The sequence below is a fragment of the Staurois parvus genome, unplaced genomic scaffold, assembly GCF_062004578.1.
Source record: "Staurois parvus isolate SC_StPar_1 unplaced genomic scaffold, SC_StPar_1.0 ptg000068l, whole genome shotgun sequence".
Classification (NCBI taxonomy): domain Eukaryota; kingdom Metazoa; phylum Chordata; class Amphibia; order Anura; family Ranidae; genus Staurois; species Staurois parvus.
The window spans coordinates 8,994,530-9,019,133 of NW_028317864.1; the positions used below are offsets into that span (position 1 = coordinate 8,994,530).

Genomic DNA, 24,604 nt, shown 5'->3' on the forward strand with positions numbered 1-24,604 from the left:
TAAAAGGTTAGAAAACTGGCTAAAAGTTCATATCCAAAGACTAGTGCTTAATGATTCATACTCTGAATGGTCTAGGGTCATCAGTGGTATACCCCAGGGTTCAGTGTTGGGACCCTTACTTTTTAATATATTTATAAACAATATGGGGTCTGGGATTACAAATCCCATTTCAGTCTTTGCAGATGACACCAAGCTGTGCAGTGGAATAACGTCCTTACAGGATGTCTTCAACTTACAAGCCGACCTCAATGCACTGTTTAATTGGGCAACTATGTGGCAAATGAGATTTAATGTTGATAAATGTAAGGTTATGCACTTGGGGGTTAAGAATGTGCATGCATCATGCATACTAGGGGGGGTACAACTGGGGGAATCAACGGTGGAGAAGGATCTGGGGGTTCTGGTAGATCACAAGCTTAATAATGGCATGTAATGCCAAGCTGAGGCTTCTAAAGTGAGCAAAATCCTCTCTTGTATTAAGAGGTATAGACTCCAGAGAGAGAGATATCATATTACCCCGGTACAAATCATTAGTAAGACCTCATCCGGAATATGCAGTCCAGTTTTGAGCACCAATTCACAAAAAGAACATTGGGGAACTGAAGAAAATACAGAGAACGGCAACCAAACTGATACGAGGCATGGAGGAGATCAGCTATGAAGAAAGATCAGAGGAACTGAATGTATTCTCTCTTGAGAAGAGGAGATTAAACGGGGGGATATGATCTCCATGTATAAATACATCAGTGGTTCATATAGTGAACTCGGTGTAGAGCTATTCACCCTGAGGTCATCCCAGAGGACAAGGGGGCACTCTTTACAAAAAGAGGGCGCACAGGCCTAGTGCATTACCATAAAAAATGTTTAATAAAAAATAAAGTAGGTGTTGTACTCACAAACGACAATATAGTCAAGGCACATCATAAAAGAACAGCTGGATCAACACAGCGCTGAGTAACAGTCCGCAATAGGGAGTTTAGACATCCAAAAGGCTGACGCGTTTCGAGGACTTGCCTCTTCCTCTGGCTCTGAGGAAGAGGCAAGTCCTCGAAACGCGTCAGCCTTTTGGATGTCTAAACTCCCTATTGCGGACTGTTACTCAGCGCTGTGTTGATCCAGCTGTTCTTTTATGATGTGCCTTGACTATATTGTCGTTTGTGAGTACAACACCTACTTTATTTTTTATTAAAATTTTTTATGGTAATGCACTAGGCCTGTGCGCCCTCTTTTTGTTCTTTCCCCATTCAGTATATTTTGGATGTCTAAACTCCCTATTGCGGACTGTTACTCAGCGCTGTGTTGATCCAGCTGTTCTTTTATGATGTGCCTTGACTATATTGTCGTTTGTGAGTACAACACCTACTTTATTTTTTATTAAACATTTTTTATGGTAATGCACTAGGCCTGTGCGCCCTCTTTTTGTTCTTTCCCCATTCAGTATATTTGGATTCCCCCGGTCCATTTGAGGGCAGCAAGGTGTGCATGTTCCAGGACATTCTTAATGTGGTTGTAGCATCGAGTCCATCCCCAAGCGCAGGAGCATTTGTGTTTGCTGGCACTCTTTACGTCTGGAGGAAAAGAAATGTAATCTCCAAACACGGAAAGGTTTCTTCACAGTGAGAGCTGTGAAAATGTGGAATAGACTCCCTCAAGAGTTGGTTCTGGCCAGCTCAGTGGATTGCTTCAAAGAAGGCCTGGATTCTTTCCTAGATACACAGAATATAACTGGATAATAACATTTATAGGTAATGGTGATCCAGGGAATATCCGATTGCCTCTCGGGGGATCAGGAAGGAATTTTTTCCCAGCAGGAGCAAATTGGGTCATGCTTTGCTGGGGTTTTTTTTTTTTTTTTGCCTTCCTCTGGATCAACTGTGGGTATAGGATAACATTTTTTTTTTTTTTTAATGGTTGAACTAGATGGACTTTTGTCTTTTTTCAGCCAAACTATGTAACTATGTGATCACCACCATTACTAGTATAGAGTTTGTATGGATCAATATATTGATCATGAACAGAATTATACTAGTGCCTCCTTAGTATAGTGTTCCCAGCAACATAGTATTAGCAAGATCAGCCCTGTTTGCTGTCAGCACTAGTGTTTTGCCCCTCAATTGATTGTGACCAAAAGCAATTTATACGCACAATACATGGCTGCCCACCCAAACTTAGCTCTTGCCAGACAATTCGCATAGAAACCTATCACTGTTTCAGAATTTAAAACTTTTTTGGGCCTAACTCTGAACATGGGTATTAGAAAAAAATAATGAATTGCGGTTATATTGGCCCACAGACCTGATTCATCATATGCCCATGTTCTCTGCTGTTATATATATGCCCAACAAGGACCAGCAATGTACTGCAACATCACTGGACTTTGAGTGGTTATACCAGGATGATGCCTGCAGCTACAGACATCATCCTGGTATTTTATTCAGCTGGCGGTGCGCTTTTTATGTGAGAACAATCCTAGCAACTAGTTAACTGCGGCCCCCCCTTTACAGGCAGCGAGAAGGGACATACCTTTCTCACATATGACATATGTAGCTAGGCTGCCAAAAAGTCTCTCAGATGTAGTATCCCCATATTCAGTAGCAGAATGTGTTTTGGGTGTTATTCCACATATACCCATGGCGCGCATGAGCAATATATCAATAAAGTGACAACTTTGTGTAAAAAAAAAAAAAAAAAAAAAAAAAAAACTTTCACACAAACCAATTAATATACACATATTGGGATTTTTTTTTTCTACCAAAGACAAGTAGCAGAATACAGTTTGGCCTACATTTCTGACTAACTTTGCTGTATTTTTTTTTTTATAACCGAAAGTAGAAATTTTTTTTTTTTTTTTTTACAATTTTCGGTCTTTTTTCGTTTATGTATATATATATATATATATATATATATATATATATATATATATATATATATATATATAAATATAAAAAACTGAGTGCTTATCAAATACCACTAAAAGAAAACTATTTGTGTGAAAAAAAGAACATAAATTTAGTTTTGGTACATGACCCCAGTGCCAAACAGCAAAACATGGCCTGGTCATTAAGGGGGGGGGGTAAATCTTGAGGAAGGCAAGTGGTTAAAGGTTGCCTACCCCTGATTTACATATTTATTGTTTTTTAAAGGCCTTATTCTAAGCACATGAATCTCATTCACATGTGCTCCTGAACACACGATTGTTCGAAATGAGTTCAACATGCATGTGGAATGTTTTCTTTGTTACCGATTCATGTGAGAACAAATGTGAACTTTCTGCTGAAGCATATTGTAAAGCGCTGAGCAAACTGTTGGCGCTATATAAATCCTGTATAATAAAAAAAAGTACGTGGATGTGGTGCGACATGTGTTTTTAGCCTTTGTACAATAAAATGACATTTTATTACATGTATTTATTGTGTTACCAGCAGTACTTCATATGCCCTTGAAAGTCCTTAGCTACAAAAAGAAAAACAAAATGGGTTCAAATCCTTAGGTAGGTCACTCATTCTCTGAAGTTTCTGTTTTGTTAATCAATGAAAATTTTCCCCTCGCCATGCATGCCAGCAATGTAGTCTGAGGCCTGGATCAAGGAGTTGATTTATTAATATATTCTCTCTTGAGAAGAGGAGATTAAGGGGGGATATGATCTCCATGTATAAATACATCAGTGGTTCATATAGTGAACTCAGTGTAGAGTTATTCACCCTGAGGTCATCACAGAGGACAAGGGGGCACTCTTTACATCTGGAGGAAAAGATATGTAATCTCCAAACACGGAAAGGTTTCTTCCCAGTAAGAGCTGTAAAAATGTGAAAGACTCCCTCAAGAGTTGGTTCTAGCCAGTTCAGTGGATTTCTTTAAAAAAAAGCCCTGGATTGTTTCTTGGATACACAGAATATAACTGGATACTAACATTTATAGGTAAAGTTGATCCAGGGAATATCTGATTGCCTCTCTGGGGATCAGGAAGGAATTTTTTCCCAGCAGGAGCAAATTGGGTGATGCTTTCCTGAGTTTTTTTTTTTGCATTCATCTGGATCAACTGTGGGTATAGGATTATAACCTTTTTTTTTTCTTTAATGGTTGAACTGGATGGACTTTTGTCTTTTTTCAGCCAGACTAACTATGTAACATGACCCACATGGATCTTCGTGTGATTTAAGCGAATTGTGGCACATGGACAGGCTGAGATGTCAGGGGATTTTCAACGCCTAAAATGGATGCCACTGGATCAAAATTAATCACTCAAACACATTCACATACATTACACAAAATTCACACAATGCTTAACAAGAACAGAATGTGACCTGCTGACATCTTGTATCTTGCTCTCAGACATGACCCTTTCTGGTTCCTTACTGCATTACTCGCCAAGGTAATTATAATGGTGTCACACCCATGCTGCTGCAATTGGCTACTTTAGAGCTGAACTCTAGGCATGTTTAAAAGACACACATAAAGGCGGCTCTGTAATCATTACACAATTTAAAGGTTTTTTTTAATGCAAGTAGCTGAATGTAAGTAGCACACTCTTGTAGTCCCTATACAGCAGGGCTACATTGTGAAAGGAAGAAGCATCACAAGGAGCCATTAGTTTAAGCACCGCACGAAACATGCTTGTAGGAGAAAGCAGATTGACAGAGGTGTGAGGTAATCACCGTACTGCTTCTCCTTTCACTGTCCAGTCACAAACTGGGGAAGGTCCATGACAGCCTGGGCTCCGAGAAGATGGGTTGACCGACGGTGGCCATCAAACTGTGGTCATCTAGTTTGCTTAAAACATCACAGCCACACAAGGCTATTCAAAGCTAGGGTCAGAGATGCTGAAAGACAGTTTGCCTGCTGTGTGTTAGTACATCTACAACTGAAAACTAGAAGAGTAAGACAGTTGCCCTAGTCCGCTAGTTGTTTGGTTTTAGGTATATACAGTAGATCTATCACAGGGGAACCACAAGTACATAGTACAAAATGCACAGGCAACAAGGACTAAGATGGTTAGCACTGACAGGCAGTACTGCTGTTGGAAACCTTTCATTACATATGGGAAAGTGTTACAGTCAGTCAGCAACATCATTTGTGGGAAGCTTTGAACTAGACCTGAAATCTTTGTCACCCGAGGCCATGGTCTGCATAGGCAGCAGCTGGGCCTTGCCTGCAACAGTGATTATCATACCAGACTTTTTGGCCAAGTGAGTTGGTCTGCACAGGCAGGTTAGAGCTGAGATTTACCGTATTTTTCGCTCCACAAGACACTTTTTTTCCTCCCAACAAATGGGGAAAATTGTCTGTGCGTCTTATGGAGTGAATATGGAGCGGCCGGCCGGCTCTTCTGTGCAGAAGAACCTGCTCCTCGGTCCTACCTGTTCCTCAGTCCAGCGGTGTCCTCACCGTCTTCTCACTCTGGCACCAGCATCTTTAGTGTGGGCGCCTGGCTGTGACAGCTTGCGGCTTCACAGCAAGATGCCCACTGCACATGCACGAGAAGCGCTGCGCTTTGTTAATGGTCCAGCAGTCTTCTGGGACCTGTCACGTGTCCCAGAAGAGTGGGAGGAAGGACAACTCCAAGGAAGTGAGAGCAGGTACCTGTCAAATTCAGGTACCCGCTCCCTCCTCTTCCACTCCCCAAAGGTCTGCAGTCTCTGGCCATCTCCTGTGCTACGCCCGCAGTCTCTGGCCATCTCCTGTGCTACGTCCGCAGTCTCTGGCCATCTCCTGTGCTACGTCCGCAGTCTCTGGCCATCTCCTGTGCTACGTCCGCAGTCTCTGGCCATCTCCTGTGCTACGTCCGCAGTCTCTGGCCATCTCCTGTACTACGTCCACAGTCTCTGGCCATCCCCTGTACTACGTCCGCAGTCTCTGGTCATCCCCTGTACTACGTCCGCAGTCTCTGGCCATCTCCTATACTACGTATGCAGTCTCTGGCCATCTCCTGTACTGTGTCCGCAGTCTCTGGTCATCTCCTGTACTGTGTCCGCAGTCTCTGGTCATCTCCTGTACTGTGTCCGCAGTCTATGGTCATCTCCTGTAGTATGTCCGCAGTCTCTGGTCATCTGTACTATGTATGCAGTCTCTGGTCATCCCCTGTACTATGTCCGCAGTCTCTGGTCATCCCCTGTACTGTGTCCGCAGTCTCTGGTCATCTCCTGTACTATGTATGCAGTCTCTGGTCATCTCCTGTACTATGTATGCAGTCTCTGGTCATCTCCTGTACTGTGTATGCAGTCTCTGGCCATCTCCTGTACTGTGTATGCAGTCTCTGGTCATCTCCTGTACTATGTATGCAGTCTCTGGTCATCTCCTGTACTATGTCTGCAGTCCATTGGTTCAGAATATTTTTTTTATTGTTTTCCTCCTCTAAAACCTAGGTGCGTCTTATGGAGCGAAAAATATGGTAGGTGGCACAACCCACCTTCATTCTAAAACATGGGCTGTGGAGGAATAGTGCCCAAGGGCTGGTTAAAGGCAAGCAAAGGGCTACAGTTTTTAGACCACTGTTCTACATGGTTCTACTGTATATAGGAACATTGCAAATCCCATAATCCACCCGAGGAGCGAGTAAGAGAAGGGTGGCTGTGTGCAGAGAGCAATAGATCAGTACATAAACGCAACTAATGTGCACTGCTTGTTCCAAACGGAAGTGAGGGGGAAAAGGAGAGGTTCACTGGGGACATTACAAGGAGCCATAAAAACACAGCACAATTCCATAAATAGGGCCATTAGGCAGTGGATGTGTATGGATTATTTTTGAAGAATATGATCATTTAATGTCCCCTGAACTGTACTGTAATCACTTTACGATTAAACAATCTGAATGGACAGATCACATTCTAAAGCCATTTCCACTAGAGCAATCTGGTTAACAGCAAATGAGCACAGTCCATTAATTATTAAAAAAACATTAATAGAACTTCCTCCGGCTCCTAAGAGTTACACAGTAGCTTTGTTACATTTGTGGTGAGTATATTAACATCTGTTCTAAAAGTAGCCTCGCTGTGCTGGAACTGACATCATACCATTAGGAGGAGGGCAGAGAAGAAAAGCAAAACAAGTGCCTCATAGCTGGAAGGCCTTGTACAGTCTCAGCCATATGGAGGAGAAGAGTGTTCAAACAGCACCTGTGCTAATGCCACCATGGGTCAAGGGTTGCTGCGGGCCCCCCATGCCTTGGGATCATGTGAAGACCAGTAGACATTGCATTTCCCACCTATGAATCTTGGGAGTTGTCTGTCCATGTATAGACAAAGTGACATTGTTAAAGTAAAGAAATCCAGGAATGGATATTTTATACATCGTTACATTGATCCCGCTTGGACTAACGTTACTGTGTATATACCATACCTGGCTGATGCCCCTGGAAGCTGGAAATCATTGGAGTAGACACGGCTAGTCTAGTAATCTGCACTTGCTTCCGGGTCCCACATCGAGCAGCTGCCCTGCTTTAGGGCCAGTTCACACTACATGCGTTTCAGTTGCTTTTTTTCTGCATCCAAAATGCACAGAAAGTAGGTTATATGGTTGTCAATGTCAAAGTTCACATCAGTGCTTGCAGTTCCAAAGTGTTCTAGTTGCAGAAAAAAAAAAAAAGTAGAACACGGTGCATTTTTTCTGCACAGAAATGTACTGGAACACAGTAAAACACATCAAAAATGCACTGGAAAGCACATGTTCCTATTTAAATTGAAGAAGCAAGGAGGAAAAAATTAACAGTAATGTATAAAAAATGCTCGGGAACATGTCAAAAATGTATCAAAAATGCACCAAAAATGTGAATGCAAAAAAACGCACCTGAACTGCGTTTCTATAGTGTGAACCAGCCCTCATTGTAAACACAGGAGGTTGGCTGTTAGTGCAGACACCATTAGGAGAATGCTTTGCATCTTATGAATTAATTCAAAACGTTCTCTGATTTGACGAGGTGCAGAGTGTGATGTCACCGCCCTGCCTCTCCACCTTGTCCAATGAACACTTTCCATGCATCCATAAAAAGCAAAGCATTCTCAGAATAGTGCCTGTGCCGAGCAGCCAACCTCCTGTGTTCAGAATACCCAGAAGTAAGTGGACTAGCGAGGTCTACTTCAGTGATTTCCAGCTTCCAGGGGCATCAGTCAGGTATGGTATATGCATAGTTATTTGGTCCAAGCTGGATCAATGTAAATGTATCAAATATCCATACCTGGGATTCTTCTTTAACAAGCTTGGAATCCTTTAAAAGTCTCACATTCTGGTAGTCATAGAATCATCAAAACTGTGTTATTTCAGCAAATACAGATTAGGCTCTTTTCCCTCTTAGAGAAACATATTCTACCCTATGTGGTCCAATGTCCAAACCATTAAAGAAAATCAAAGATGATCTTGTTGGTGTAAGCAGATCTCTAAGAAAGACGCAGCCAGATTACTTTTTAGTAAATTATTTTTAGCAATACAGCCACTATGGCCAATAATCATAATGAACTTTTTGCCATCAAACTTTAATTACCACTTAAATATTAATCAGAAGAGTCTAGGTAACTAAAGGACTAGATAGCAGCCTCTTTTCCATGGAGGAATGGAAGTGGACTTTAAAAAGACCATTTTCAAATAAAGAATGGGTAAGCATCTTTATTTTCACAGATTTTTCTATTGTCAGCGAGATCCAAGATGAACAATATGAAAAGGTATCCCTGTGGTACAGGATTCCATCAATGCTCAATAATATCTATACAAATATTGCTGACATCTGCTAGGGATAGTTCTAAGTAGGATACATGTAGATATTTGGTGGGAATAAACTGCTAGGCAGAAAGTCCACCAGCTGCTATCAGAAGATGTGCAACTTGACAGTAAACTCCAGGCAAGTATCTAAATACTAGTGGTGCACCGAAATGAAAATTCTGGTGTCGAAACCGAAACTTTACGGCGAGTAAATAGATACCCAACATGTCATGCTTTAAAATTGTGCATGCTCGTGGAATGGCGTAAAACTTCAGTACTTAAAAATCTCCATGGGTGATGCTTTAAAAAATTCTACAGGTTAGCAGTATAGAGTTACAGAGGAGGTCTAGTGCGAGAATTATTGCTCTTGCTCTGACATTCGTGACGATACTTCACATGTGTGGTTTGAACACCATTTACATATGTGGGCATGGCCTACGTATACGTTCACCGCTACGTGTGAGCATGGGGGGACGGGGGCGTTTTAAACTTTTTTATTACTTTTTTTTTCACTGTCCCTTTAAAAAAAAAATTTAATCACTTTTATTCTTATCACAAGAAATGCATACATCCCTTGTGATAGAAATAATTTGTGACAGGTCCTCTTTATGGAGAGATATGGGGTCAATAAGACCCCACATCTCTTCTCTGCAATGTAAAGCATTGGATCAAAAAAAAAAAAAAAGCATTGATCTAGTGCTTTAAAAAAAAAAAAATGTCTGGAACCGGAAGCGACATCGCTCCAGTCCTCCAAGGGCATAGATATGAGTGGAGGTCATCTTTCCTTCACTCATCTCTATGCCTAGTGCTAGGATCGTTCGATGGTTTCTCAGGTAAGGCTGAGAACTACTAAGCGGCGGCGACGAGGGGCGGGGTTTTTTCAGCACCTGTATCGGTGCTTTTTTTTACATTTCGGCCGTAAGGGGTGGTTTTGACAGAAACATTTTAGCCACCGAAATGTCAGTGCATCCCTACTAAATACATCGATGAAATAGATGTAGAGAGCAGTTTACCTGTCCAAGGATTTGTATTTCCATCCATACATTCCTGTATATAGCTCTGCCATGCAGAACAGACCTGTCAAGCAAAAGAAAGGACCTGATATCTCTTCTTCCCTTTTGACTGTCCAGTCACAGGGTGGAGTTGAAGTTGCAAACCGTTGAGCTCAACTCTCTGTACTGTCCTCCTATCAGCATGCTTCGTGGACAGCAACACACTGATAGGGAAATTGCATATTACAAATTTCCTTATTAACGTTGGTCTCACAAATGTTTAAGAATGCCTCCAAGCCTTGGTTAACCACTTCCTGTCCGGACACTTTTACCCCCTTCCTGTCCAGGGCAATCTTCAGCTTTCAGCGCTATCACACTTTGAATGACAATTGCACGGTCATGCAATACTGTACCCATATGAATTTTTTTGAGACAGATAAAGCTTTATTTTGGTGGTATTTATTCACCGCTGGGATTTTTATTTTTTTTACTATGTAAATGAAAATGTCCAAAAATTTTGAAAAAAAAAGTGTTTTTTTAATAAAATTTTGCAAATAAATAATATTTCATCATAAATCTTGGCCAAAATTTATTTTTTAGTAAAAAAAAAAAAAATCAGAATTAGTTTATAACCAAAAATTATAATTTTTTTTTACATTTTTATATTTTTATTTTTACATACTGTCACCCTAGCAGTACAGTGTCACCATGGTGACACTGTACTACTTGTGGGGGGTGATGAAGTTTTTTTTCTTTTTTTTTTACACCCATATAGGATGTAAAAGCAATCATTTCTCTTTCTCTCTGTCTGCATTCTTGCAGTCATTGAGAAATACTGAGTGATCTGTGATTGGTCACAGCTTGTCACATGGTACAAGGCTGTTGTGAATAGCCTTGTATCATGTGACCTCTGTGATCATTCACAGATTTCACACGTAGTAAGCAATGATGTCACAAGTGACTTGCTTACTACTTTGCATGTGATCACTGATTGGCCAATCAGTGATCACATGATCGGGACCTCGTACAGAGGTCCCGTCCGACGATTGGTGTTTCACTGTGTGAGGACACAGCGGGCACCGGATCGCGGTGCTGCGCGCTCAGCTAGAAATGACGGGTTCCGTTTATGAACGGCAACCCGCCCGTGGAGTGCCACCGCCCTGCCGTTTATCAACAGCAGGCGGACGGCAAGAGGTTAAAGGGCTATATGAGGACAAGGTCTGATTACCTTAAATAACAAAGGAATGTGACCATTTGGACAAGCCAAGCCAGACCACTGCTCTCCTTTCAGGAATGTGCTATCTTCCTCAGAAGGTCATCATGTTGTTTGCATGGAGGGTGGGTTGTCGATTGCTTACATACAGGTCCAGTATAAAACACACAGCTAGACTGGAAAAATTTGTCTCGTGTCGGAGCTGCAATATGCATGTGTCTGTGGTCACCTGTGTGCCATGCCATGTAATGGAGGGGACCCAGGGCTTAACAGCATCTTTAGTGATGTATTCTTGTTAGATTTTCTTTATCTTTGTCATTACTTGCAATAAATGTTATACGTATAAGTATTGGTGTGATCTCTCTTTGCACATATTGAATACAACCCTAAATCAGTAACAAAATACACACCTGACCAGTTCCTTGTGCTTCCGCCCCTACACCTTTTCTACTCTTACTGGGTACAGTCCAGCCCTCCTAAAGTCTGAAGGACAGTAAATGGGCCCTTTTTTAGAAACGTGAGGAACAGGATTAACTTTAATGATATTGTACTTGTAAAAGAGTGAAATATGTCTAATGACAAATTTGACTATTTCATGTGTATTTGGACCTACTGATTTTGTCTTTAATTTATTAAACACGAACAGCTTTTACAACACAATATATACCAAAAGGGTTCAGGACAATCTCTAGCAAACGAGTCAGATTGTTTTGTTAGCTAAAATTTTTTTTTTACTTTTACAGTAGCTTCAGGAAGTTCCCTGGTATTTGTATCGTAATAAAAAAAAAAATTTGCTTTATGCTATAAAACATATCCAATAAAAATTTTAAAAAATCCAATTTCTTCATAAATTTTGGCCAGAATGTATTCTGCTATATGTTTTTGATAAAAAAAAAATCCCAATAAGTGTTTAATGATTGGTTTGCATTAAAGTTATAGTGCCTACAAACTATGGTGTTTATATACACACCAGAATTTTTATTTTATTATTACTACTACGAATGGTGGCGACCAATGACCTATAATTGGGCTGCAGTAGTGCGGCGGAAAATCTGTCACTAACTGATCCAGGGAGGAACTGACTAATGGCAACTGACATCACCAGTGACATTAATACAGTGATCAGTGATAATACTATACACCAAGACTCGAGAAATCCCAGGCACCAGGTTTCCATGGTGACTAGAAATTGTGTCATGGTGCCTGGGATTTTGTCAGCCCATTCCCAGTTGTCGAACACGGTATAGCCCAGCAATGGGCAAAAAAAAACAGCCAGGGCAGGCAAACATTGGCTGTCAGGATGTGTGTAGGCGGGGCAGCGTGACGAACATGAGGGGAGCTAGGCTCCTCTCACAGTCCGCCCTGAAGACCGGAACGGCGCGGGAACACGGCGAGAGGAACACGCGGAGCAAAGGTAAGTGAATTGACACAGGGGGGACTTGGCTTACTACTTGGGGGGGAATAGTACTATGGGGGATGAAATACTATATGAGGGATGAATTAATATGGGGGATGAATTACTATATGGGGAATGAATTACTATATGGGGGATGAATTACTATATGGGGGATGAATTACTATATGGGGGATGAATTACTATATGGGGGATGAATTAATATGGGGGATGAATTACTATATGGGGGATGAATTACTATAGGGGGGATGAATTACTATGCTTACTATGGGGGAATATTCATTCATCTACTCTTGGTCCGGCCCCCGGGTCCAATATATGAACCCATTGCGGCCCTCAAATCAAAAAGTTTGCCCACCCCTGGTATAGCCAAATGACAGCTACAGCATGGTCAGCTAGTTCTGGGAGGGTCTCTATTGATGTCCTCCCTGTACCCTGCCCCCCTGCGTGCCCCAGGCAATTCTTACAGGCTCAGATAATCAGGGAACTCATCAGTGCTGCAATAATCAGTGCAGCCTATTAGTGCTAATCGATGCCACCCATCAACTGGTGCCGCTCAATCAGTAAAAAAAAAATAATATTTGGGTACAGAGTTGCATGACTGCGCAATTGCCATTCAAAGTGTGACAGCGCTGAAAGCGGATAATTGGCCTGGGCAGGAAGGGGGTGAAAGTGCCCGGTAGAGAACCTTTAGCTAATTTTACCTACAGTATAAAGAAAAAAAACAAAAAACAAAACAAAAAACAAAGCTTTAGCTCTGCTGCTTAACTGCAGCAGAGCTATAGTTTTTTTTGCTTCTACACATACTGGCACCACCGTGCATTCTCCGTGTGTAAACAGAGTGTGTCATGCATCTGTAAACGATGTATACATCAGGGCTACATAAGAGAAGGAGTTTTGTCGTTGAAAATAAAGCTTTGTTAGTTGGAAAAAAAAAAAAAAGACAAAACTGACTCCTAACTTTTTTAGCTGGCTAGCTCCTAGATTCAAAACAAATTTGTCAAGCCCTGCTGTACACTCTCACTGTATTAACAGTCAAGAGGTAAGTATGTGCCTAACTGTGTAGTATGTGTGGCTTTTACTAACAGGTCTTTCAGTTTCTCATTCCTGGTTTTCTTAAGCCTGGGTTCACACTGATGCGGTCCAGAATTCGCAGCGTTTTCTGTGGGAATTCCATACCGCATCAGAATTGCACCCTGTTCATGCGCTCTGCTGCGGGTGTGTATGTCAAGATAACAACACCCCAAAAATGGTCCGCAAAACGCAGTGCGTTGGGCAGAATCGGATTGTATAGGTGTGAATACCCATGCGATCTGATTCTACTGTGGACCCAAAAAAGGGTCCTGCACCTTTTTGGTGTGGATGCGGTGCGATTTGAGCCATATATAATGTAATGTAATTCGCATGTGACTTGCACAGTACTGTGGTGGGGTTCCTGTGTGAATCACATGCGATGTACCGCACCCCATGAGTGTGAACCTAGCCTCAAGCAGATTAATCTTACACTGAACTGGCATTAAAAACATGAATTTGTCTGCATCTGAACTTCTATTGGAGAATCCAAGTAGCATATCAGTGAGGGATACCCGTTTCTTTCTAAAAGTGTAGGAAACCATTAACCTCTCGCCTACTGGGCACGTATACCCCCTTCCTGCGCTGGCCAATTTTCAGCTTTCAGTGCTGTCGCACTTTGAATGACAATTGCGCGGTCATGCAACACTGTACCCATATGAAATTTTTATCACTTTTTTGAGACTATCAGATAGAGCTTTCTTTTGGTGGTATTTAATCACCTCTGGGTTTTTTATTTTTTGCTAAACAAACCAAAAACAACTGAAAATTTTGAAAAAAAAAAACGTTTTAGTTTTTGTTTTAAAATTTTGTAAATAAGTGATTTTTCTCCTTCACTGATATGCGCTAATGAGGCTGCAGTGATGGGCACTGATAGGTGGCACTGATGAGGAGGCACTGGTAGGTGCACTGATGGGCATTGACAGGCATCACTGATGGGCACTGAAAGGCAGCACTCATATGGCACTGATAGGCAGAACTGACTGGCACAGATAGGCAGCACTGACTGGCACAGATAGGCAGCACTGACTGGCACAGATAGGCAGCACTGACTGGCACAGATAGGCAGCACTGACTGGCACAGATAGGCAGCACTGACTGGCACAGATAGGCAGCACTGACTGGCACAGATAGGCAGCACTGACTGGCACAGATAGGCAGCACTGACTGGCACAGATAGGCAGCACTGACTGGCACAGATAGGCAGCACTGACTGGCACAGATAGGCAGCACTGACTGGCACAGATAGGCAGCACTGACTGGCACAGATAGGCAGCACTGACTGGCACAGATAGGCAGCACTGACTGGCACAGATAGGCAGCACTGACTGGCACAGATAGGCAGCACTGACTGGCACAGATAGGCAGCACTGACTGGCACAGATAGGCAGCACTGACTGGCACAGATAGGCAGCACTGACGGGCACAGATAGGCAGCACTGACGGGCACAGATAGGCAGCACTGATAGGCGGCACTGACGGGCACTGATAGGTGGCACTGAAAGGCAAGTCAGATGAGCACTGATATGTGGCATTGATGTGCACTGGTAGGCACTGATATGTGGCATTGATGTGGCACTGACAGGTGGCACTGATGGACACTTACAGGTAGCACTGCTGGGGTTACACTGATCATCAGGGCACACTGATCATCGGTGCCCTGATGATCAGTGTACATATCCCCTCCGAGGAATGCCGATTACCGGCTCTCCTCTCCTGTCAGCGTGACAGCTCGTGAAAAGAGAAATGCCGATAACCGGCATTTCCCTATATATATGAGATCAGTTGTGATTGGACACAGCTGATCACATGACGGAGCCGAAATCTTCGGCTCTTTCCGTTGATTGGTGATCCGCTGTGTCCGAGGGACACAGCGCACCGCCTTTCGCCGCGCACTCCCGGAGCCGCGCAGGCGCAGTTAGAATGGGAGGACGTCATATGACGTCCTCCCAGAACGAGAGAACCACCTTGCGTCCGTCATTTCCTTATATGTATCTAAAGCCCAAATTATATAGATTAATATAAGGCAAGTCCATCCAGTTCAACCAATAAAATAAATAAAGAGAAACCCTTTATACACTCAATCCTATACCCACAGTTGATACAGGGGAAGGTAAAAAAAAAAAAAAAATGATGTTAGACTAGAACCTCTGTCACGTTTTGCGGTCTGTGTCACCATTGGAGAGATTTACCATCTCTATTTGTCCCTGTGAGTTCCTCACTGTGTGGAGCTCTCCTTTTGACACAGCCTATTTTATATATACTTTATTAAGCACCCGATAGTTTTAATAGTTTATTTTCTTTATACATGCTAGGAAAGAAGGTTTTCTCACATTATAAACGTAGCATATCAAACATTATGAAATACAATGTTGGTAAAAAAAAAAACCTAAAAAAATAAATTAATGAAAAATAACTGTAAAAAATTCCTAAGAAATGGCTGAATTTCAATAAGAGAGGTCTATGATGTACCATCTGGGCGGCACAGTGGCTTAGTGGTTAGCACGTCTGCTGTGCATTAAATGAGTCATGGGTTCGATTCCCAACCATGGAGCCTCCTGCATGGAGTTTGCATGTTCTCCCTGTGCTTGCGTGGCTTTCCTCCGGGTACTCCGGTTTCCTCCCACACTCCAAAGACATGCTGGTATGTTACTTGGCTCCTGTCTAAATTGTCCTAGTTTCATCCCTAGCTTTGCGGGATCTCCTGCATGGTAGGGGTTGGGAAAGGATCTGGCAACCTACCCCTGTAAAATAATTGCTAAGTGAATTCATGGAAAAAGTTGCTTACGAGTGACCGTAAGCGACTTTTTCCATGAATTCAACTTAGGCCATGCAATCGCCGAGGGTCGGATACAACTGAATGGATAGATAGATGATGTACCATCACACTACATTATGTAAATCAATGTAATATAGCAATAAGTATATACTAACCAAGAGTATGTACAAATATGACAAAATGATCCCTTTATCTTCAGAACTGATCCATGTTACAATGGCAGTCAGAAAACATGTGAAAGGACAGATAGGTCTAACAAGCAACAGTGTTATAAGAAATGGAATGTAATATACCAAAAATAAGCAATTGTTCTTGCTACATCTATGATCCCGTGGTTCTGGAGATGTTAAATGTTAAAGCAGGATTAAACCCAAAAGGCAAACATTTATTATATTGCAGCTTACCAGTTCTTAGATGTGATGGCTGCATTAGTTTTCTTTTTTAGGCTTTCTTTTATTTTCCAGCCAGTAAGTTTGTTGCTTTTCAACAGAACATGCTGTTCTGCAAATGTAGCAGTTACAGGGTTGAGACAAACAATTTTCTGACCAGAGTGCTTACAATGATCAGCTTTTTATGTAAACCATTTATCCCAGAAGGGAAAACATCTATTTGCTGTAATTGCTTATAAAGTGTTAGCTCAATGTGTTAATGTATCTAAATTTTCTAGTACATCAAACACTTCCCTTCTCCCAGATTGACAATGCTACTGTCCAAACGGTGCCCCCTGTGCTCCTTCATTCAGAGTGGGGGCACTCTAATACAGGAGGTGTGCTACTGGCCAGATCACCATGGTTTTACATTTAATACCGCTTCAAGTTTTACTTGTAATTTGTAGTCTGCAATTGTATATACAGTACTATGAATTCCTTCAAGGGCTGTAGTGGACCATAACAGATGGGAAATGTTCAGTTTCTCTGATATACGGATATTCACTGTTATATGTATATTTAAAAGTTACAAAACTAAGTGACATATATGTAGACTACTGAATACAGTACTGTCTAGGTTTTGTTTTGTCTTGTTGGAAATACACCATTAACCTCTTGCCGATCACCTAAAGTGTAAGTGCAGCGGCAAGAAAAATGGGTCCTAATGTCCGCACAGTGATCGAGTTGTCAGATAGCTCCCAATCACGTGACCATTGTGACAGCCAATCACTGGTCTTATGACTAGGATGTCTAGCACATTATGCAGGACTTACCTTGAAATGAAGCCCTCCAGCAGAGCACTGTCAGGGCTCCACATGGCTTCCATCTTCACACTGTCTTCCTTCCGGGTTTGCAAGCTCTGATCGTCTGACTGGCCGAACTGCAATGATGTCACTCCCGCGCATGCGCACGGGAGTCCCGGGCCAGGGCACAGTGCTCTTAAGGAATGGCATGGATATGCCGTTTCTTCAGAGCACATGCGCTGGGTATCAAAAAAAGCCAATATCTCCTAAAAGGTGGACGTCTAGGAGATACTAATTTTACCTACAGGTAAGCTTTATTAGATTAAATTGAAAAGTATGGGAATCAAAAATAAACCCCACACATTGAAACTAATCAAACATCTCTGAACATCTTACTCACAGTAGCTTCTTCCCTTCCTAGCAGCACATTTGCAACAACTTTGCCTGTCATATACAACTTTATCAAAACCTCCTATAGTCAGAACAAAGGGAAATACTCACGTGGTTGGCAGTTACAGCAAAAAACTGCAAGTTCTGGAGCTGGCCAATTTCAGCCGGGATGCTTGTTAGGGTATTGTGGCTCAGGTCTAGATGTCGCAGCTTTCGACAGTAGCACAGTTGTGGTGGTATTTTATCAATTTTGTTGCGGTTAAGATACAGGCGCTCAAGGCTTGCCAGATTGCCAATCTGAATGGGTATGTAGGCAATATGGTTGTACCAGAGCTTCAAGCAAGTGAGTCTATGTAGGTGCTGGAAGCTGATGATTTCCTCAATGGTTTTTAAATTGTTGTCTTTCAAATCGATTTCCTGAAGATTGTGAAGACTAAAAATGGAGTGTGGGATCCTCTCTAAGTCACAGCGTACCAGTTCTAGCTCAGTTAGGTTCACCATTTTTTTAAGACTGTTGAGAACCATTAATTTGGTGCCTTCATTGTTTACTGAAAGCTTCTGCAGATGGACACCTACATCAGTCACCACCTGGGGCAGTTTGGTAAGGTTACTCTTCAGTCTCAACACTTTCAACCTCTTAAGTTCACGGAGACCATCTATGACTATATATCTATTGTTTTCAGCGCTCAAGTTCCCAGTGAGGTGCAACTCCTCAAGGTTTTTTAAACTATAGATCCATAAAGGAATCTCTTTAATATCTGTAAATTTAATGTGTAGAGATTTGAGATTTTCTCTGAGAAAAGCCAAGGCTGGAGACTCAATTTTAGCTGCTGTGTGGTATAACCAGAGTTCTTTCAAGCCTGTGAGCTGGGCAATACTAGGTGGGATGGTCACATCAGGTATTAGTTCCAGCTTGAGCACTTCCAGCTCCACAAGGTCAAACACAGTGTCAGGTATCCCGCTAAGCATGAAAAGATGAAGCTCAAGTTTCTCCTGGGAATTTTTGGTGATGCGTTGGCGTAGTTTGTCCAGTGTCCATTCATGGTTGAGATTGAGTTGCCTCAATTTGTTCTCGCTGACTTCAGACAAAAAAACAGCAAAACGTTTAGAGTAAAGTGGGTCATATTGATCTATGAGGTGTAGCATGAAAGCAAAGTCATTCTTGACATCTGGAATGTCACTGTAGCTGCTCTCTTCACGAATGGATTCAAAGGAATATTTTTTCAAGGATCGTCTTAGCATCCACCAGAGGGTGTACACACAGACCAGACCATAAAAGCCCACAAGGCTGATGTAGAATGAGGCCAAGATTTTAAATAAGGTGGCAAGTGGATGGGCACATCGGTACATTCGATAGCCAGTGAGGCTCTCAATGTCCACCTTACAATCCACATCAAAGGTGATGCTGCTAACATAGTACACAGTGTAACAGAGAATCAGAATAAATTTGATAACTTTGATGATTGTTTGCCGCATATAGAGCCTGTAGACTATATCCCCTTCTTCCACATGAGTCCTAAACTTTTTCACCTTCTCAAATAATGCTTTGGCCTGCTCACCCTCCTTCTTATCGAGCACCCCCGTTTCTGACCTGTCCACAATTCCTTGCTCCACTCTGGATTTGCTCCTCTGCAGCATGGGTACAGTTGCTTCTACATCTTCACTGGCTGTAGAAGACTTTTTGTCAACTGAACCATTCATCTTTCCACCTGAAGGTTTAGGATCACTCTCTTCCACCACAGTCTCTGACAAGGCCCGAGTAGTCCAAGGCGAGTCAAAACATTTTAGCAGGATAGAGACAAAATGCTCTAGTTTGGAGCTGGTCCGAGGAAACTTGAACCAGAAATTGCTACATGCCAGGAAGATCAAAGTGTGCAACAACACTAGATAAGGAAAGTATTTTGCAAACCAATGTAGACGGTTTTCATAGCACACAGCATCCACATAGTTGTACTGATGTCTATCCAAGTCATATTTTATGCCTGTGGGGCCTAGTGTTTCTGGAGGCACCATGCTAGAGTTTGGATATTCAGGTTCTGCAGGTGCCCAGGCCCGGTAGGAATCATTACAGCTGTCATGTGTGACCCATTTACAGGGAAGGCAGATCATCTTATCCTGGGTGACCTGCAAGGTGCCTCCAAACACTGCTATCATAAGCATGACAATGGAAATGTAGTCTGTGAATACATCCCACCAGGGCTTAAGGATTCTGTAGGCTGGCTGTGTGTCAGCAAAGTACCGCAGCTCTGTCACTGGAATCATGGCTCACCTGGTAACAAGAAAACAGAACAGGTTTCACTAATAACCAGAATCCCAGAACATAGGTTTAACATGTATTTATAATCAGCAGAGGACAGGTAAGGACAAATCACTACAAGAGGAAGACAAGATTAATTATATCTCACATAGAAAAAATCCTGCAAAATATCATTCCCAAAGTGGATTTACTCACCCCCACAGGAATACAAGGGACGCACTGATACTTTCACAATGATCTGTTCTGTTCCTGTGAAAACCCTAAGCTACTCCATTTTTTTTAAGGAGAAAGTTAAAAAATAGGCAGCATTTGGTAGTCAGACAAGAATAAATCGTGGTTTATTTCCCTGTACAATACAATTTGTGCTAGGGAAATAAGATAATCTTTATAATATATTCCACCACATGCATGATTTAAACACAAGTTCCAGACAAATACTCCCTTTACCTGCGGCAATAGGGACAAGATATTTTCCTTACACAATTTAATGTATGTTTAGGACTGTGATTAAAGCAGAGCGCCAGTTAAAAATATAAAAAATAAAAGTCAGCAGCTACAAAAACTGTAGCTGCTGACTTTTAACCACTTTCCTACCGGGCACTTATACCCCCTTCCTTACCAGGCAAATTTTCATCTTTCAGCGCTGTCGCACTTTGAATAATTGCGCGGTCATGCAAATTGTACCCATATGAAATTTTTATCATTTTTTTTCTCATAAATAGAGCTTTCTTTTGGTGGTATTTAATCGCCTGTTTACTTTTTGAGCTATAAACAAAATAAGTGCAAAAATTTTGAAAAAAAAAAGAAAAAAGGTTTTTGTTTCTATTATAAAATTTTGCAAACAGGTAATTTTTTTCCTTCACTGATGTGCGTTGATGAGGCAGCACTGGTGGGCACTGATAGGCAGCACTGATGGGCACCGATGGGTGGCACTAATGAGGTGGCACGGAGAGGCGGTACTGATGGGTACCGACAGGCGGCACTGACTGGTGTCACTGCTAGGCATTGACTGGCGCAAGTGCTGGGCACTTACTGTTGGCACTGACTGGTAGCACTGCTGGGCTGCACTGGTGGGTGGCATAGGTGGGTGGCACTGCTGAGCACCGATCATCAGGGCACTGATCTTCAGTGCCGATCGCTGCTCTGACAACTGCCGATTGTCGGCAGTACTTTCCTCGCGCTCTGACAGCGTGAGGAAAGTGCAGCTGAGAACCGGCAATTGCATTTCACTGTGATCAGCATGTCATTGGACACAGAAGATCAAATGGTAAAAGGCCGCTGTGATTGGCCTTTTACCATATCACTTGATCATGGAGATCACCAGGGGCGTGCAGGAGAGCGCATTCTGGGAGGACGTCATATGACGTCCACCCAGAACTGGCCGGCCGCAGTGCAGCAGTCATTCGGCTATCTGCGGTCAGCAACTAGTTAAAAAAAAAACACACTTACCTGTCCCCCGAAACAGCTGTGTCCTCACCGCAGCCAGTGTCACCAACCATTCTCTCTCCTCAGCGCCGGCATCTTAAGTGTGGGCACGTGGCTGTAACAGCTTGTGGCTTCTCAGCTGGGTGACCACTGCACATGCGCGAGTAGCACTATGCCTTGTAAATGGTCACATAGTCTTCTGGGACCTGTCACGTGGAGGACAACTTCCGCTTCTGATTGCCTAGGCAATCACAGTGAAGTAGGAGCGGATATGAAGCCTTAAGCAGAACTTGCACTTTAAGTGGAGCTCAACCGAAAAGTGGATGTAAATCCAAACAATGAATTTCTCTCATTTCCTTTCGATCTGTTAAAAGTGATTGTACAGGTAAAAAGAAAAATCACTACTTACCTGCTCTTTACAATGGTTTTGCACAGAGCAGCCCGGATCCTCCTTTTCACAGGTCCCCCGCATGCACTCCTGGCTCCCCCCCCCCTGCCGAGTGCCCCCATAGCAAGCCGCTCCCGAGCTGGCTCATAAGACACACAGAGCATGGCTCAGTCCTAGCCCCCACTCCCTTCTCACTGGCTGTGACTGACAGCAGCAGGAGTCAATGGCTCTCGCTGCTGTGTCTGAGCCAATGTGGAGGGAAAGAGCCGAGAGAGCCACCGCTCTTGTGCACATCTCTGGATCGGGCTCAGGTAAGTATTAAGGGGGGCTGGGGAGCTGCACACTGAAGGTTTTTTACTTTCATGCATAGAAAGCATTTTGTAATATCAGTCTGAAAATTTCAAAACCATGTCTGATCAGTGTATGCTTTCTCATTATCTGTTAAACCCAAATCTTAGGTTACCAAATGATGGCAAAAAATGACATTACCTGCAGCTCTGAGTACCTTGCTGTATAAATTCTCCTTACAGGTATCTCTATCAAATGATTATTAATTTCATGACTATTAAAGCATACCTATGGTCAAAGTTTAAAATCATACATTTGTTTATATTATTTCTAGCCTACTCCTATTATTCTGAAGTTGGTAAATTTACTTTATGAAGATCCCTACACATTTACTTCCTAGAATGTGTGGATGGGTGAATCAAGCCATTTTTTTTGTTCAATCCCATTGGTTGAACGTTAAAAAAAAAAAAAAAAAAAAAAAAAAAAAAAAAAGCTTAAGGTGCACCTTCCCAATATAGCAGATATTCCTTACAACCACTATGTCTCGGTTACCTTCCTCTTTTTATATGTTCCTTTAACATACAGTTCTTGTACATGGGAATTTTAAGCACATTTTTCCCTATCGTAATTGAACATTACATTTAGGGCTACAGCAATATCCCCTATAGAATTGTTGTTTTGAACATGATCAAGACAAAAGTATGTTGTATTCCTTTGTGGAATTTAAAGAATATATGGGAAAATGTTTAACAGCACTGAGTGCTCCAAAATGGATATGTTCTAAACATCAGCTTCGAAGATCTCATTGACAGGAAGTCACACGCTGATGCTGGGAAATTAGAGGCCTACTGTCAAGGGGCTGTGTTACGGGTTAACCAATGCATTGCTGAAAGTTTAATAGAACAATACAACACTAAATGCCTAGGGTTCAATACCCAGCAACCCTCCAGATCTAAAGGGCAGACACTAAGTCCAGGAAGCCATAATTCCCAACAAAGTAAAGTGAAACTTTAGTTAAAACTTTTTTCAATTTGAAAATTTAATGTGGAAAAGTTAGAACTTCTGTTAGTAAGTGAAGAGTAACCTCCCAGCATGGACAAAGACAGCAATACAAATCTGACAGAGGTTCAAAGATTTCCACCCTCTAGCTCAGTGGTCTCCAAACTGCATCCCTTCGCTTTCCTTTATCTGGCCTTTGTAACATCATTTCTCCCACTGATTTGAGGCAATATTCCTTCCCCCGCCACCAAAAATGTGTTAATATTCTTCCACTGACACCAAAGATGGGACACGAATTCTTCTCACTATGGAGATATTACCAACACACCATGGATCTTCAAGTTGCGTCCAAATGTTTTTCTTTTGGAAGCATGATCGCATCACAAACAAGACATACCTGACGAAAGGGTCTTGCGTGACTCCAAAACGTTGCACTCTTGTGATGGAATCATGCTTTAATAAAAATCATTTAGACTAGGGATGCACCGAAACATCGGCCACAAATAACCCTATCGATATATTGCCGATAGGAAAAATTTAGCCGATACAGTGGAACAGTGTTTGGGGGGTCTGGTTGGCAGAGAAAGGTAGGAGAGGAGCAGTGTACACACTGCCGGTTTTTAAATGTAATTCCAGGCTTTTTTTTCCCTCTTCACTATAGCTCACAGAAAAACTGATTCTTTTAGCTTGGGGAAAGTGACAGGTCATTCTTTGAGTTAGTGAAGAAAAAAAAAAAGCTGGTAATTACAATTAAAACAGAGAATGTCCTGTCACTTTCCCCAAGCTAAAAGAAACAAAGTTTCTTTTTAGTTTCTTTCACTGAGTTAAAAGAAACAAAGTTTTTCTGAGCCATAGTGACAAAAAAATCTGGCAATTTCATTTAAAAACCTACACTGACATATAATGACATCCAGTGAGGGAGCCTCTCTGTATACACTGCTCCTCCCCTGATGCTACCTTGCACACACTGCCCCCCCCTACAAAGATGACCTGTCACTCAAATGCTATCACATAGGAGACTATTGGTCCCCTATGTGATAGCAATAAAATCATCACTTATGAAAAAAAAAAAATTAAAAAAAAAAAAAAAAAAAAAAAATAATATATATATATATATATATATATATATATATATATATATATATATATATATATATATATATATATATATATATATATATATACACACACACACATACATACATACACACACACATATATATATATATATATATACACAGTCAGGTCCATAAATATTGGGACATCAACACAATTCTAACATTTTTGGCTCTATACACCACCACAATGGATTTGAAATGAAACAAACAAGATGTGCTTTAACTGCAGACTGTCAGCTTTAATTTGAGGGTATTTACATCCAAATCAGGTGAATGGTGTAGAAATTACAACAGTTTGCATATGTGTCTCCCACTTGTTAAGAGACCAAAAGTAATGGGACAATTGGCTTCTCAGCTGTTCCATGGCCAGGTGTGTGTTATTCCCTCATTATCCCAATTACAATGAGCAGA

The 24,604-nt window shown here is 41.9% G+C and overlaps 1 protein-coding gene across 1 annotated transcript in view; it reads right to left on the reverse strand.

Annotated features, from left to right (window-relative positions):
* The window catches only part of LRRC8A (leucine rich repeat containing 8 VRAC subunit A), a 65,156-nt gene that overhangs the window by 11,944 nt on the left and 28,608 nt on the right, over positions 1-24,604 (reverse strand). Inside the window, exon 3 of the mRNA XM_089669115.1 lies at positions 17,830-19,987. Within this exon, the coding sequence (XP_089525241.1) occupies positions 17,830-19,980 (2,151 nt within the window). The 5' untranslated portion in view covers positions 19,981-19,987. The remainder of the gene's footprint in view (positions 1-17,829; positions 19,988-24,604) is intronic.